This window comes from Sardina pilchardus, chromosome 9 (genome assembly GCF_963854185.1).
Source record: "Sardina pilchardus chromosome 9, fSarPil1.1, whole genome shotgun sequence".
Lineage (NCBI taxonomy): Eukaryota > Metazoa > Chordata > Actinopteri > Clupeiformes > Clupeidae > Sardina > Sardina pilchardus.
Genome location: NC_085002.1, coordinates 14,039,183 through 14,056,592, shown reverse-complemented (window position 1 = coordinate 14,056,592; position 17,410 = coordinate 14,039,183). Strand labels below are relative to the sequence as shown.

General features: G+C 44.4%; 1 protein-coding gene across 1 annotated transcript; it reads right to left on the bottom strand.

The window, feature by feature from the left end:
• Nucleotides 1–252: 252 nt before the first annotated feature.
• nampt2 (nicotinamide phosphoribosyltransferase 2) lies at nt 253–16,243 on the bottom strand. Its single transcript, XM_062545873.1, has 11 exons — nt 15,973–16,243; nt 12,086–12,227; nt 10,951–11,054; nt 10,687–10,815; nt 9,798–9,956; nt 7,398–7,528; nt 6,453–6,678; nt 4,304–4,423; nt 3,831–3,974; nt 3,079–3,204; nt 253–2,152 (listed from the first exon to the last, which is right to left on the bottom strand). The coding sequence occupies exons 1-11, from the start codon at nt 16,018–16,020 to the stop codon at nt 1,985–1,987; spliced, it is 1,497 nt and encodes a 498-aa protein (XP_062401857.1). The 5' UTR covers nt 16,021–16,243; the 3' UTR covers nt 253–1,984.
• Between the last annotated feature and the right edge of the window lie 1,167 nt (nt 16,244–17,410).

Here is a 17,410-nt window from a genome sequence, read left to right as displayed (position 1 = left end):
GATGAGCACTATATAAAGGAACGGTCAGCCATTCAAATGTGCTGCTATTGGAGCTAAATAGCTGATCAAATTGGCCCCCCTCTTCAAGCTTCTAAAGCAAAATATTGATTGGATAGAAGAATGTATGCCTTAGTCCAAGCAACTGGATCTGGATTATATTGAAAGTCCTCTAATACACTTGGATATGACCAATATTCCTAGGAAGCAAGTAGGCTGAGCACGGAATAAAATGTTCTAGACACAGTACAGGTGTTGCTGTTAAGTTATAAGTAAAAGGTCCGTTTAATTATCTGATACAAAATATTACTTTTGTACAGCAAAAAGAAGGAAAAACAATATATTCATCAATATTTACATAAAAGAATATTACACTATTTTAGTGAATTATCATCAAATCTTATATTAATATACATTATTGTTGGTATAGAAAAAGGAGGTAGGGTCAACTGCTTCATATCAAATTGTCAAATTACGCAGTAAATTGGTTATTTCTTTAAACAGCATTGCCTGAATTGGCCACCAGAGAAAAACAACAACAACAACATTTAAATGCAGCAGCATATTCTTAAACAGCGACATGAAGATATAAGGGCCAAAGGAATTTAACTTTTTAACATGCCATGTATATTCCCCACTCGCTAATTAAGGCAGCACAAATACATCCTCTCTCAAACACACACACAAACAAACAAACAAACAAAAAAACAAACAAACAAACACACACATACAAGGTTGACAAAGAAATCGTTGCAGTTTTCAAGAAAAGGAAGAACAATTTGCGTGCCGTGACCCGAGAGGAACCGGCTCCTCTCTGACAGGTTCCTTCCAGAGGTTCTAAAGGCAGCCGCTGGTCTCTAGAGCTGCAGACCAGCGGACCTTCAGAACTGCCCCCTACCCCACCTCTGCACAAACTCAACATGTGCTCTCCAACCAAACCCAACACATATTCAATGTGCGCGTGTCAATCAGAGCAAAAATTAATAATAATAATAATAACAACAATATCAAGTATATATCTTTTCAGTGTACCATTACATCATTACCACTACAGATCTACAGAGCCTACAACAGTCTAGTCGAGGAAAAGGAAAATCTCTCATTAAAGGAGCATGTGTCTTGCCTGGCGGACTGCATAGAGGGACAATGGCAGTTAGTGATTGCTCACTGGAGCATTTGTTTAGTCATCAACAGTTACCAGCCGGGTGAAATTGAAACCGATTTTACCTATGGTTAAAGGTAATGGCTTAAAACAGACATCCTTCCCGTTCTATGGCAGAAGATCAGGGTCAGGGTGCAACTACAGGCCACACAACAGCCAGGACAGGCAATCGCTGAGCTGGACACATACGAAGGAATCAAGCTGCTTGATTGGATGCTGTAGTTTCTATATGCTCCCATGTGTCTTTGGACTTGGAAGAGAGGCAGGTGAAACACCTCCACGTGATGCCAAAGGGAAGAAATCTTCTCAGTCGCTTGAAAATCAACAAAAGTATATACACACAGCCGGGAATACACGTCCCAAAAGTCAACCATTTGGCATCCAAAAGAGCTGCGTGCTAATGCCAAGGTGCAGTGCTGCAGCAGCTTGAAAGAAAAATGGCTACCAGAGAGAGGAAAAAAAACAAAACAAAATAAAATAAAATCTGTGGAACGCTTAAAAGTCTTTCAAAAACAACAACAAACAAACAAACAAACAGTCTTAAAAGCCAGTCGAATTTAGCTGGCAAAACACTGTGGGTTTAAAAGAAGGAATCAGACATTAGCCGTGGCGTTAAAATATGTCTCTTTCCTCTTTTGTTTAGTGCTGCTTTAAGTATCAAGATAAAGAAGCGCAATCATGATCTTTGACCCCCAATCAAGAGACAACGACAGGTCAGTTTGAGTCAGTGTTACGGGGTCAACGGGGGCAGTGGTACACACAGTGCAGACAGACAGACTGGGGGGGTGGGTGGGGGGTGGGGGGGTGAGGAAATGGACTGTCCAATCAGTGGACGCCGTTCATGATGTGCTTGTGGTGAAGGCCGTTGAGCTCGTTATGATTGTGCTGCGCGGGCGCCATGTCGTCCTCCGACAGCCGCGCGTTCTTGCGGATCTCCTCCAGGGTGTAGTCCTGCAGGATGGTGCCGTTCTCAAACACAGTGACCAGCATGTCCTGAGAGAGGGGGAGAGACAGAGGTAGAGAGGGGGAGAGAGGGTAGGTGAGTGAGTGAATGAATGAGAATGAGAGAGAGAGAAAGAAAGAGAGAGAGAGGGTACGGAAGAGAGAGGGAGAGAGAGGGAGATGAGTTTCTGATGGCAACGGACCAAGGAGACTGCTCAAGTCTTCAGTGTATGTTGCCATATGAATAAAACCTATAGGAATCTTTTTCTCCATTCTTTCCCACATTCTTTTTGATGACACAGAGGCCCATTTCAATGAGCACCCTGTAGTTTTACGGCAACAAAAAATTTTGACCCAAGGGAGCCTTTCTATTTCTTACGGCTATAAATGGATCATCTGTTGCGGGCAAGGAAATACACATTTGCAGAGGTGTTATGGCTACTAATTGAGTGCAACAAAGATGACCAATGAACCCTCTGAACCTGAAAGCAACAAGTGCAGACAATGTGTGTGTGTGTGTGTGTGTGTGTTTGAGTGTGTGAGAGAGAGTGTGTGTGTACAGATGACTCTGTATGTGTGATGCATGGTGTGACTGAAGTCTATAAGTAGCTCCCTTTCCGTGTGTACAGGATGTAGAGTGATCAAAGGAGACCATGTTGGTGCAACATGCCAACTAATCAGAAGAAGAGTGATGTTTGTTGTTTGTGCCTAACTGCATGTATGTGTGTGTGTATGTGTGCGTGTGTGTGTGTGGGTCTTCTTTCATCTATGTGTGTCTGAATATGTTGACTCACCAGAAGCTCAAGCAGTAATGGCAGACTGCATTTGTGAGTCTGCATGTGTTTCGTTCTCTATCTTTCTATGTGTGTGTTTACGCGCACACGTCTGTGTGTGTGTGTGTGTGTGTGTGTGTGTGTGTGTGTGTGTGTGTCTTAAGTCGTGCTATTTGCCGAGCGGGAACTCAAGGGGGGTCTCACCTCCTCTGGCTTGCCCGCGCCGCGCTCCACCGTCTCGATGAAGCCGTCCGAGTTCTTGCGCAGGGACAGGCGCCCCCGCTTGGAGCCTTTGGACGGGTCCGTCACCGGCTGCTTGTACACATCCGTCTGCAACCGCAAACAAGGTTTAGGACCCCACGAACACACACACACATACACACACACACACACAAACAGCTCTGACAGATGGAGAGACTCTAATCTAAGGCTGGCTTCAGCTCTGCGGAGGGCTGATTTCTCATGGTCCCCAATCAATGACCCAATCAATAGCAACAAGCGTTAGCGCTGTCTAATTAGCTCTTATTAGTCCCGCTGCTCAAATATCCGACAGGAGGTGAGCACTGGGAAACGCGCGGGGAGGCAGAGCGAGTGAGCTGTTGGCACTGTTCATCCGCGACGGCTGGAAGAGTTAAGGCCACGCCAATATTTTACCCGCCCCGTTAAAAAGTGTTTACGCAACGCTCGTTTCGTGCGCCCGGTGCCAGGGCTGACTTCGGCGGCGCGCTATGTGGCAACAGCACCGGTCTCCGGAGAGAAAACTGGGGTGGCGAGCGTCATCATGGCACAAACGTTTAGAATCCCACGCCAGTTCCCATGGGGACCCAGGTTCGAGTCCATCCGTCATCTCACAATCCCACTCATTTCCTGTCTACTTTCTACTGTCCAGGCAATAGGATAGAAGGATAAAGGGGAACAAAAACAACAACAACAACAACAACAACAACAAAACTCACCCCCTTGCCGTTGGTGGACTCCACGTAGCTGCACTTGAAGGCGCAGTTGAGCGTGTCCCTGTTGAGCTTCTGCAGCAGGGCGCTGCCACAGCCGAAGAACACGTTCTCCACGCTCCAGCCTTTCTCGCTCAGCTTCTCCAGAATCTGCCAATCACAGACGAGCGTTAGCACTCAGGGAGCCGTGATTGGTGGGTGGGGTTGGCATTAATGCACAGTCAGTCATGCACAGGCTTCACTTCACCAGTGTGGCAGAGGACAGCTGATACTAGAGTGAATCAAACCCTCATACATGTTCAAAATCAGTGGCTAAGTGTTTTTCTGAATTATTATAATATTACCCTACATTTAAAACACATGATCATACATGATCAGGCTATGCCTCTTCCAAGATATGTACACAACATATTCCAGAATAATCTCTTTCAAATCAAACAAAAGAGATGGGTCAACTGGGGTTGTTATTTAATCCTCACCTCCTCGATAGAATTCAAATCGATGCCGTCACCCTGGATGATGCGCAGGTAGGATGGCAACACCTTGTAGCCATTCGAATTTAAAGAGCTGCCGAAACGCTCCTCCAGAATCTTTATCACCTGGGGACAGAGAAAGGGGGGACAGAGAGAGAGAGAGAGATAGAGTGAAAATTCAGACTCTTGACATCTCATGATATAAAAAAGGAAAAACGCTTGGTGCAACAGGCAAATATCAGAGGCAATCGATGAGTCACAAGTCTAAAAATACCACATATCACTCCACCACACTCCTTTCCTCACCGGCTGGTCGCTATGCCTTTCAAAAGCTTTCTGTCTGTCTATCAATTAGTGGTGTACAATTCCAATGCTATGAAAAAGTAGCAGAAATGTTTTTACCCTCATGGAAAAGAATGACTAGTTGTAGTAATCTAAAGCAGGGGTGTGATTGGCAAAGGACAAAAAAAAAGGAAAATATATCCGACCCCCCCCCCCCCCTTTTTAATGTACTATGGTACTATAGGTACTATAGCATTGGCTACTGTGCACTTCAATGTAATTTACTAGGGGGGTCCGGGGGCATGCACCCCCGGGAGAATTTTTTTAAAAATAACCCCTTAAATGATGACATCTGATGACTTTTATGAGAACTATTGATAGACTGAGATACATATATCGCAAAAACATTATAACATATTACAAAATAGTCTATAAGGCCTAAAGAAAACTCATTTATAGCAAAGTAGCCAAGGGCCTACTTAAGACTAAAGCAGATATGGCTATCATGATAATTTTGCCAACAATGATGTAGAATTATGGATTTTCTCAGTTCATGTTTTGTTTCAACTAGGCTATTGGCCTATGATAACATTTAGCCTGCCCCCTTACAGTCGTCTAGTCCTGTACAATATAGGCCTATTGATGCTGATTGAAGAGGTTGCTTGAAGGTTATTGATATTCAAGTTGGAAAGAAAATCAAATTGCACCACTCCCTCTCCTTCCAAGGTAACATGTCCTCCTCTCCTCCTAAAATAAATGGCAGGCCCTACTGGTATAGGCTACATAGTTGTTCAAGTGCACACACTCAATGGAGAGCTAGGATTAAAATTCAGACTGTGCCTTTAAATAGGCAACTTTTTTCCATGTATCAGCACAATGCTACAATAGGCAATTTCCACTAAAAAAATCAGCTCAATATTATGTGCAAGACTGATGTTTACCAAGAATGCCAAAGTGTCAATCTCTTAGCACTATCATAATACGTTTTCTCATAGTGAGATGTCTATCCCGAAATATGTTTTGAATGACATGGGGCGCACGGAGGTGAACGGCTGGACAAACGCGGAATGACAAGGTGTTAACTAAACAATTTAGTAGACCTAAGGTAGACGGGCTTTGTGGTGAAAACGATGACAACCAGTAGGCTAGTCTGTCACAGCTAACTTCAAGCACAGTAGCCTAGACTAGTTTACACGCGCAGAAATTAAAAGTCAATATCAGCACCAGCTGATTGTCGTCATTATCGGAAAATCCAGACACGTCAAACTGGACGCGAACACGAAGCAAAGACAACAAAAAAAAACAACTTCATAATGTCTTCTTAAACAAATAATTTTACCTTTACCGTTTCATGGCTTCTGCTAAGAAACAAATAGTTTACCACACACTCACACATCGAACTTGCATCAAACATTCATCAACCCGTCTGCTTTCACTTTCAATGAATTCCACTAGTGACTAGAGAACGGACAAGGCTTGCGAGTGATATGATGAAAGAAGCACCAAACCCGTCGTCATTGTCAGCGGCCTATTATAAAGCAATGGTCTGTGTTTAGGCCCCCCCCCCCCCTAAAAAAAACTCAGCGGATCTATACGAATTGCGTGGGTCTCATTTTCAGGCCTAAAAAAACGGAATTCCGTTTAAAAACGGAAGAATCACACCCCTGCTAAAGACAAGAGCAGGTGAAGATGCTCAACATGCTTCAGTATAGTCATTTTCACATTCTTGGGAGTAAACTCATGATGCGAAGGTAACTATTTGATTTATGCATTTCATTTGTTTTTGTGGGGCTTTTAAAAAAAAAAAAAAAAAAAAAAAATAATAATAAAAAAATAATATAATATATATATATATCTTGGCAGCGGCGCCCACCTCTAGCACGGTCTCGGCGGGGTCTCCCGAGTCGGGCCGGATGACCAGCGCCGAGTCCTCGCTGCGCTCCATGATGCGCTCCTTCAGCTTCTCGCCCCAGATGCTCCTGCAGGCCTTGAAGATGTCGTAGCTGTCGCTGACCACGGCCACGGGCCCGGTGGGGAACTGCTCCAGCAGGCTCTCGTACGCCTCCTTCTCCCGACTCCGGCCCCACGAGATGATGGTGCTGCCGACACAAGACACAACCTTTGGGTTTAGCTAGCTCCAGCGATGGGGAAAAAGGTATACTAAAACAAACACAGATAATACAAAACAAACAAACAAGTAATTAAATAAAGCTCAAATGAAAGAGATAAAAAGTTTCATATTCAATTTAATAATATTCCTCAAATTTGTATTTGATATTAGAGAGAGAGAGAGAGAGAGAGAGAGAGAGAGAGAGAGAAAACAGAGGATGAGGAGGTGCTGTTGATTGAGGATGGTGTCTTGAAGTCACTACTTTTAAACTCCTCACCTTAAAGCAGGCGTGATCTGATGTGATTACACAGACTTTTAATTGCGTTTTGTCTAACAGTCTGGCAGTGGCTGACGCACACTCATCGGGATCACACTTAAAAATAACATCCTACTCGTCAGTTCACACCTTCAGTGCCATACCTGTATCAAGGCCAATGTGGGAGCCACTGTGCTATCTTTGAATAACTGCAGCTCCATCTTCAAAGGTATTACTGTTAATCTACGTGCACCTGTGAGTGAGTGAGTGGCACAGGTGTGTGTGTGTGTGTGTGTGTGTGTGTGTGTGTGTGTGTGTGTGTGTGTGTGAGTGAGTGAGTGAGTGAGTGAGTGAGTGAGTGAGTGAGTGAGTGAGTGAGTGAGTGAGTGAGTGAGTGAGTGAGTGAGTGAGTGAGTGAGTGAGTGAGAGAGAGAGAGAGATTGACCTGTTACCTGTGTTCTGCAGCGGGGATGGAGAAGCCGGCCATAGGACAGCTGTAGTAGCGCTGGGCCATGAGGAGTCCTGCCACGGTGTCTGTGCTGCAGAAGTTCACCAAGTGGGCTGCACCTCCCAGAGCAGCCGACTAGAGAGGGAGAAGCAGAGAGGGAGAAGCAGAGAGGGAGAGAGAGACCAGTTAACAATACAAATACATATTCGAGATTACGGTGAGATTGGAATCATTGTATTTCCCGATACATTTGTATGCATGTTTGCTCAATACAGCTAAAGCTAATCTGTGTACTTGATATAATTGCGTAAAAACAAACACCACAGACTTGTGCAAAAGCAAACACCACAGACACAAAGCTGATGTTCCCTCCTATGGCCTCAGATATCACAATCTGCACCTCTATTGGAAAGGTAAGGTGCTCTGAAGATACATTCTTGTATCCCCCCCCCCCTCTGGCCATTTCTAGGCGTTTGACGTCTTCTTCCTCGTGCCTCATTTCTCAACAGCGCAGGAGCTCCAGTGACGCTCTCGCCACTTCTCACCTCCATTATGGTGACAGACATCGCTGCTGATAACGGCCAGCGCTAGCAGAGGAGTCCTAACCGCAGACCTCATGCTGTATTTAAAAAGGCTTTATTAGTGGGAGATGGAGGCAAATCCCCATTCCCACACGGGGATAGTGTCTGTCAATCAAATTGAGCAAATAGGTGCAGAGTCCGCCAGGTGCTTGGGAGAGCAGCCATCTGATGGTAACTCTTTTTCTTTTTTTTGTGGAAGAGGCCATTGGAAATAATTATCCTTTACCGGCTCAAATGGTTAATGATAATGGTAGCAATGAAGACGGCGATAATAACAACCTTAAGAGACATTTCCACTTCAGCCATAATAAATGATCCATGCACACACACACACACACACACACACACACACACACACACACACATTAACACTGAGAGAGAGACAAGAGAGAGAATCGTGACCATTCCTCTGCACCATGTACCAGTGGTGATGCCATGGCAGGCATCGGCTGCAGGAGGCAGTGTGAGGACCTATAGTCATGCACAGGGCCATTGTGTACACATAGCTTTTTCCTCCCCCTCAGAGCTGGCAGTGAACGAAAAATAAAGAAAGAAAGAAATATGGGGAACAAGGACAATCAGCCACCACCCCATGACACTGGATCAATGACTTATGTGGGGGACCAGTCAGTCATGACAGAAAGAAAAGTCGATACCATCCACATCCTGTCCACCCTTAAGAAAACCATCACGCTTCAACCGCAGACAATGGCGCTATGGAAGAGGCTCACAATAAAAGGCAGAGGGTACTTCTCATACGGGAATAACACTATTAGCACAAAATACATGTGTGGTCTACTTCAATAAATGTAATGATATACTAGCATCACTGCCAGAGAATGCCAGAGGATAGCCTGCAGATATATAGATGACTTGGAAGCTCTCTTTCCAATTTCACCTTTAATCCTACAAGCCAGTAGATGTGACCACCGTCAATGCACAGCTGCTGAACATAGATCACTCAAATCAAATCTACTGATGACCCGCCACTCTACGCTGTGGGCTTACAGACTCCCATCTGTTTATATTTCGAACATATCATCCTAGCTGACAAAATACGTAATTTCATCCAAAGCCGCGTCTTATCCGAATCAAATGATCATTTTTTTACCACCGCAATGGCAAAACCACGACATCGCGGCCGATCAGAAAGCATGCAGAGAAGCGCAGTGACCATCGCCGGTTCGGTTCCGCTCCGCCAGACTCTCCCTGTGCGCTGACGTGAGTGCCGGTGACGGCGCCGACCTTTTCAGCGCACGCTACTCTCCGTGCATGCAATGTCTGAAGTGAACGCCACGCCACGCCATGCCACGCACCCAGCGGAGAACCACACGCACACACCCTACAGCAGAAAAGTAAGACGTGGCTACTGAGTTAATTATGTGAGGCTGAAAGGATGCTGGTGACCAGAACAATCTAATGCAGATTTAGCGGTAGTAAGAATACTGAATCGATTCCAAACTAGGAAATGAAAATGAGGTTGCATCGGTCAATCTTACCTAAAGGTCCGCTCCCAGTGTGTGTGTGTGTGTGTGTGTGAATGTGGTTTAGTTAAATGTTCTCTTTAGCTAACTGTTCTCTTTCTCTTTGGACATGGAGCAGACTAAAAAGAGAAACAAACATGACCGTATACTCTGGACTCCAGTTTACAAACTGGACAAGGCAACAGACAGACAGACAAACAAACAAAAAAGACAGACAGACAAACGCCGGACCCCGATGAAAACATATACCTCCTTGGCGGAGGTAAATAAATCTATATATAATAGATGATGAATATTGGGAAGGGAGGAGGGGTACGGTGTGTATGGTGTGGCCCTCACCTCCTGAGAGGACACCCCCCGGTAACCGAAGTCGTGCAGCTTGAAGTCCAGGCCCTCCAGACTGCCTGAGGTGGCCTTCAGGTGCTTGGCCAGGATCTTCTTGAACTCCCGGGAGATCGTCGCCACGGTGATGGGGTACCACATCTGCACCAGCATGGTCTGAAGAGGAAAAGGAAGAGGAGGAAGAACGAGAGAGAGAGCGAGAGAAAGAGAGAAAGAGAGAGAGAGAGAGGGAAGGGGAAGGGAGATAAAGGCCAATGAGTTCAAAGTGTACGTGTGTTTCTGTGTTTTTGTATGTGTGTGTGTGTGAGTGTGTGTGTGTGTGTGTGTGTGTGTGTGTGTGTGTGTGTGTGTGTGGCAGACAGTGGGAGAGAGCCAGGGTGTGGGTGTCAGGGGGCCGACCATCGGATGTTCCAGCCGCTGGTGATCAGGGGACCAATGGGGCGGCAGTCCAGCTGATCAGCCCAATCAGCCACCAGAATGAGCGCTGACCTCATTTGGCTAATTACAGCCACCTGGCTGCCTCCGAGGGCTGTGGGCCGCTGGCCGGCCGGCTAAACAAACGCTACCACCATGCCCATGGACACCCACACACAATAATGCTGTGCTCTATAGTCTCTGGACACACACACACACACACACTGGGCAGAAGAGTTCCATTAGACATGATCAGTCAGCTGCGCCCCCATAAGATCAGAGGAAATTGCTTAACCGAAGGCTAAAGGCAATTCCGCTATGAAACTATATGTTCTATGAAGATCTTCCCAGAGGTCTGCAAATGATTTAAAGGCACAGCATTTTGAACAATCGTCATACAAGCATCATGCATACAGTACATCAAGTGCACAAACTAAAAAGATAGAAATGACAAAATATGTGGTCAGAGTACCTCAACGTAATTGGTGAGCCAGTAGAAATCTGGATCTGTATTCTCAACTGTGAAAAGGACATTCCCCCTCGGAATGATTTTTCCTTCAGGAACGGCTTTGATCCGGATGGGAAGGCGTCCATCATGTTTCTGACAGACAACAAGAAAGATGACTCATCATAAATCACTGTGCTGTGGACTTCTTTTGTCAGTCAAAGACAAATCTGTGGGACTTGTCACTGTTACTGAATGCCTGTTGTCCTCTGCAAGGAACATCCCTCTTACCTCCAGAACTCTTCGCCAACCGTCTTCATCAAACACCTTTTGTCTAAAGTGCATCTGGAAGAACTGCTTGGCCTCCTGAATCTTCTCCTCCGTGATGACGGGACCTGAGGAGCGTAGTTGGATGACCAGGGTCAGAGGTCAAAAAGCATAAACCAAAAAGCACCCAATTAACCCCACACATAAAAGTGCATCCCTGTCACAGCTGAGCAAGCTTCTCAGAGCAAAGACTTCTCTTAATGCAAAATAGCAACTCCAGAAACAAAAGGTTAAGCCAGGTCAACTAAAAGGATTCACCCGTTCCAAACAGCAACAAATGCCCTATGGGGGGTGAGAGGGGGTGCTTGCTGAGATCCAGAAAATCGCTGCTCACATAGTGGGGAGGGTTGCCAACTTGTTCTCTCAAAGATGGGCCTGGGGGGGTAGTGGGTTTGGCCAAGCCTGCTTGACCTATGGATGTTACTGGCCACTGAGGTGCCAGAGTTCACTCTTCACACATTCCACACATGATTTCAGGATGTTCCGCAGTTCACAGTGGTCACATCAGAACTGTGCAACTACAAATGCTGAAATCATCTCTCAAGATTTCTTATGACTAAGAAATAATCATCAGAAGTATTTTCATGTCCATTATAATATAATATAATGTAATATAATATATAATATAATGTAATATAATGCAATATAATGTAATATAACTAAATTATGTTCATGAATGTTTTGGGGCCAAACGCTTACAGGCTACAGTAGATAAATGAGTAACAGCAATGGCTGTAAAAAAAAATTAAAAATACAGGTCTCGATCAAAACTACCAGTCCCTTATGAAAATTAAAACCTGGTTGAGAGGTGTGGTAAACTCATCAAAGTACTTTCTGGAAAGGTTTTTCAATGAGCCGGACCATTACTTATTTCATGAACCTATTTCAAGCACGGTATGGGGTGGACTGGGGTGGACTGGAATGGTATGGAACGGTCTGGTGTGGTATGTGCCCTTGCAAGCCACATCAACAGGACACGCGTTGCACTGATGACAAAGGTCATTGAGAGCGGTCAGCGGCATGCTTGCTTGCTTGCATGCTCTGCTTGATCACGCCGAGTGGCGGTGGGTGAGCGGATGGCAGCAGAGTGGGTACTGACCTGCCAGGTACTTCTTCAGGAGGTACTGCAGGCCGAAGAACACCACCTCGTGGAACTGGGCCCCGCCATCCTTCCGGCGCCGGCACTCAAAGTACGAGTAAACTTTGCTCACGTTGGGTGGATATTGTTTGTAGTGTGTGACCTAGAATGACCAGAGGAAAAGGAGAGAGAGAGAGAGAGAGAGAGAGAGAGAGAGAGAGAGAGAGAGAGAGAGAGAGAGAGAGAGAGAGAGAGATACACAGGTCATTACTCTTGGGGCTAAGGTATAACAGACCAAAGAGTACAGAATTTTGAGACTTTCATTTTCTTTGGCATAGTCTAGTTACCATGGGATGCTAGTGAGAGACCACACAGTTCTGTGTACTACTCACACCAAAGCATAGGGCTTTAGACTCATCCCATTCCAAAGGAAGCCCACATTTGGAATTTACCTCCGAGGAATTTAGGCTACATGACTCCAGACCCACCTCACAATCACAGCTATAAAAGAGACTGCATCAATGTTAACCACGCCTTTATGAGCACAGAAGGCTACCCTGCCCTTCTAAGTCAACACGAAAGACTAGAAGTACGTGACCAGCAGTTTTACTGTCCCACTATTAGTTCTGCGCTAGGGTGCACCTATTTGCTCATGACAAATTTGGAGGAAGGGAGAGATATGCACATGTTCGGTCCCGTACACAAGGCTTCTTTTGTTGCACTCCCAGACTCCTAATTGATAGTTAAGAGCCAACTACTCTTCCAGTTGTGTACGCAGGTCACAATTATTATAAACAGCAATCCACAAAGCAGTGGCTCTCTCTCTCTCTCTCTCTCTCTCTCTCGTGCAATCCCATCCTACGCCCTCTGTTCTCCTTGATGTTGTTTGCAGACCCAGCATGTGCCGTATTAATGGCAGTCGTACGAGGAGGGCCGGCGGTTATTTTGCCAACAAAAAATTTGTGAGGCGGGCGAGTGCTGAGGGAAGCACATTAAATGCCACATGAGCGGAATTAAGGAATTTCCCGGGACCCTGTGCCTTTGATTTCACATATAGCCAAAAGACCAAAAAGCCAGCTGACCACAACCTAAGTTCTGGACAGGGAAAGGAGCTCAAGAGCTGGCCAGTCTATGGGTGTGTGGTGGCAGGGTGCAGGGCTCTTAATGGATTGTATACTACCCTCATAGGAAAAATGTGTCTGTCAGGAGGGTCAGATTGACTGGTTGACACGCTCGTCCCAGATCCCTAAAGAGTATAGGGGTGGGCCTCTCTCTAACAACACTAACAAACACACTAGACTTATCAAAGAAAGAAGGAAAAAAGAAAGAAAAGACAGACTTGTGGTCATAAATACAGTCATAAATGTATGAACATAGTTTAGCCTAAACGTATGGCCATGCTACACAGGCCAGTGGATAAGCTTGAAGCAAAGATCCCCGATTCTAATGTTTCCACAGTAGCCTACTCTCTTTTCAACGTTCAAGGGCAGCACATAAGATGCTGCCATTTGTTTTTAGTCAGCAAGCCACTAATGACCAACTTGTTTAGCAGGTAGGGGTCAAAGTCATTATAATTGGACACAAAAACAGCATTGCATAATCATGCCATGCCTTCATAAATGTCGAAGGACAAAGGAAACATACACACAGACACACACATTCATGGCTAAAGAAAAATACTTCAAAGGCTAATACTAATGGCTAAATCCACCCGCCAAGTGAACAGATTGAGGATTCATAATGGGTCTATACACTATATACAGGCTTTGAGTAATTGCCTACATTTCATTGTCTCAAGATATCTCAAGAAGTCCAAACATACAAAACATGAAGTTAACTGGTTAGCTTTATGGGTTCAATAAGTGACATAGTGGCAGTAAAAGGCTCTGAAAACACAAATGAATTGGCTAATTGCAAAGCTGCAAAAATACTTAACGCCATTGTGACCTCCTAAGACCTCTGATGATAAAATATTTTATTCAAGTGTTTAATCACAAAACTTTATGACACTTATTCAAATATTGAATATGTCCTCTCAACACAATCAACATAAACCTCCCATGACCTTGACTGCTGTTTGTCACACCTATGATGAGATGGCATGTTTCATTGTGAGAATGTCCTCAAATGACTTGAGTTGTACAAGTCAGCCAAGGCATTAAATATTTTGAGACTTATGGCCAGCTTCCGACTAATATATCTTTCATCTCTCTGTTTTGTTATGACTCCTCCCCTTCAAAAAAAAAAAAAAAACAATCTAAAGTTGCAAGGCCATAGTTATGCCAGCATTCCAAAACAGTGGCACAACAATCCAGGAAGTCGAAGTCTAAATTCTCCGGGACTGATCCAACTAGTCTTTCCTTAAGCAGCACATATTCCAGTGTGCTGGCCTACCGCTGTACAACTACTACTGTCACTTATGCAAGTGGGATAATGCCCAAATCCTGTTGCTATGAATTACATAACAAATGCATGTGTGGAACCACGTGTCCATCTGGTGATAAAGAGAACCTGATCTTGGCACAGGGAGGAAATTGTGCTCATGTACAGTGCATTGGTGCTTTCAGTTAGCCAACTAAGGCGTTTTACTTATTTATTTATTTATTTTATTCCACCCGCAGGGAAACTTCTTCCGCCTGAGCTGATGAAATCACAGCTTTCTACATACATCTTGGCAGGGAAGCTGTGAGAGACAAGGGGAAAGTGCGAACTTTGCTTACCAATATAAATAGTTGAATCTTTCTTGTGTTAAGGACAACAGTTGCTGTCATTCAAAGACAGCTGAGAGTAGGCTAAACATCATTGGCATTGAAAGCTGGCTGGCATTTTGCATGCTCATATTCAGGGTCACTGCAGATGTCACACTACTAGAATCATCCTTTGCCATTTGACTAAGACCACAGAAAAAACCTGGACGACATCTTCCAATTACATGTGACCTTTTTCTATGCCAGGTCGACTCTCAGTGCCTGGAAGCATTCATATGATGCAGGAATGCATGTCTAAATACATAACAGGTCCAGAAGACATGGAGGCCGTTACTGTTGAACCTTGCCATGATGCCATGTTATGAAGGGTGACAACAAAAACGCACGTACTCACTACAACTGCTGTCCGCACAGTGTCATGAGACTGCACGTAGGCCTAGGCCTTTTAGAGGGAGATTGAGGACTAATTACAGAACCTAGCATTACAAATTGAACAACTGACAGGAAAAACAAGAGCGTCCATACAATGTGTGGAAATATGCGGATGTCTCCAAAACATAAACGAGCTGGCGTAAGGTTAACTAATGTCAAATGGCAACACGACACTAGAAACGTCCAGTAGTGGAAGTTCTGTGTTGTATCAATTACAGGGAGGAAGCCAAAAGACAAGGCGGTAGCAGATGATATCAAGTATAACTTTTTCATAAATTAAAGTTTATTACAGGATATTTATAGTCTAAGAACATTGTTTCACTTTCGTAAAACAGTTTCGTTTCTAAGCAAAGCTTAGCCCTGGCTGTTTAGTTGGCACGTTACTTCCAATTCAGCACAAGCTCCACCTACCACTGCTTCTCAATGAGTGGAGTTAGCTAGCTACTAGCGATAGCTAATTTAACTTCCACTAACAATGTATCTGGTTGGGTTTATTTAAGGCTAACCTTAAAACGATTATAATTTATGCATTGTGTCAATACCGACACATTACTATGTTCACTGTGTTTATAATGATGAAACCTCTCTTGATCCCCCCCCATTTAATTAACCTTAGCTAATATTACCTGACGTTAATGTAGGCTGGCTGGCTTGCTTGCTAGCTAACCCATAACCTTTGTTTTCACCTGAAAGGTCGAACCAAGGCAGTGGTTCTAGCTGGGTCAGGGGTTGCCTAGTGAGCCAGAGATAAGAAATATCGTTACTCACCTTGTATGAGTCGGTCGCCAGCAAAAAATTAAAATCCTGTGCTGCCATATCTGCTGTGTGATTCAGACGAAGTTGACCGCCTCGCAGTGTCGGTACTTATACTGTTATTGACAGCGTGACAGCCTTTGGGCGGGGTATGATGCCGCAATCTCCCTTGGTATGTAAAGTAACTCTCGGGCGTTGCGTCTTTGACTAAAGTAGTTTTCTAAGTTGGCAGTCACAAGCTATTGAATAGGTTTCGACTGCAGCAATCGCACAGTGGTCGCATCTCTCGTTGAATGGGGGTGGGAGAGGGGGCAGGGCTAACCAAATGCATAAGATACCACGTGACAAGCAAGTACACGAGTGTTGTGACGCTCGAGAGTGTCATATCTCATGCCTGTCTGTCACGGCTACTTTGAAGCAACTTTGAAGATTTTTTCCAGCGATTGGTGTTGTAATTAAGCAAAAAGTGAGAAATATCACCTAGGCTACTAATTTTCATCGTTTTATTTTATTCTAATTGATTCAACGACATGTTGTAGCCTAGACACGTTTGAAGTCCGAGAGTCCGGAGTTCAGCCATTTCCCAGAAATGATGAGGGTGAGGTAATATAACACTTGGGTAGGTTAAATCAAAAGTGAAACCTTGGTCTAGCCTATTCCCTTTAGTAGGCTTCGGAGAGAATCGTTTCTCTGGAAATGCTAAAAGCCCTTATCCTGTAGGCCTAAACGAACATTGAACCCCACTCCCTCCATATAAGGAGTGTATTGAATGGACCGACATATGTGATGTTTTGGGACATAGAGGGCAACTTGTCATTGAAAGGTCTATGTTATGACCAGGCAAAGTTAGAATCATCCTAAAATAATCGTCCTAGGTATGTTCCTGGCATAGACTATTGTCATTCTTGAGGGATTGAGCATATCAGGCCTGTTTGAGATGAGGCATAGGCCTACTCAGATTGGAGAACAGAAATATCAGTAGCCTACAACGAAATACTAGCCTATGCAAATCTAAAGACAGCTGAGTATGTTTAGTTTCTCACACATTTGTATTAGCAGTGGATTAAATACCAGCAGCCAATAAACTGTGATTTCCACCATTTCATTTTATGGACAAAAATGTGATGCAACATAGGCCTAATACCCTGGTCTACAAGTCAGCGTGTAGGGCCTATGTCCAGCAAGTTTACTTATGTAGTTCTTTTCATAGACAGGGGTAGATCAATGTGCTTAACATAAACAAAAGCAAATAAGAGTCGTAAATAAAAGCAATGGGTATGATCATGAAGAAAGAAACTAGAAATATTATGTTATCAGTAATTCATATTATGTAATGACATAAGCCTATAAGTATTCAGCGACATGGTAGTAAATTGTCAAAACTGAAACCGTTTATTCCCTTAGGCCGTCTCGTTTATCTGGAAAATGATAGCCTACATGCGTGCAATCCTTG

Coding starts and splice junctions, on each gene's coding strand:
- nampt2 (XM_062545873.1), bottom strand. CDS start 16,020: ATGGCAGCACAGGATTTTAATTTTTTGCTGGCGACCGACTCATACAAG. Junction 7,529..9,797: donor GGGGGGTGTCCTCTCAGGAG/GTGAGGGCCACA, acceptor CTCCCTCTCTAG/TCGGCTGCTCTGGGAGGTGC. Junction 3,205..3,830: donor AGTCCACCAACGGCAAGGGG/GTGAGTTTTGTT, acceptor TTGCGGTTGCAG/ACGGATGTGTACAAGCAGCC.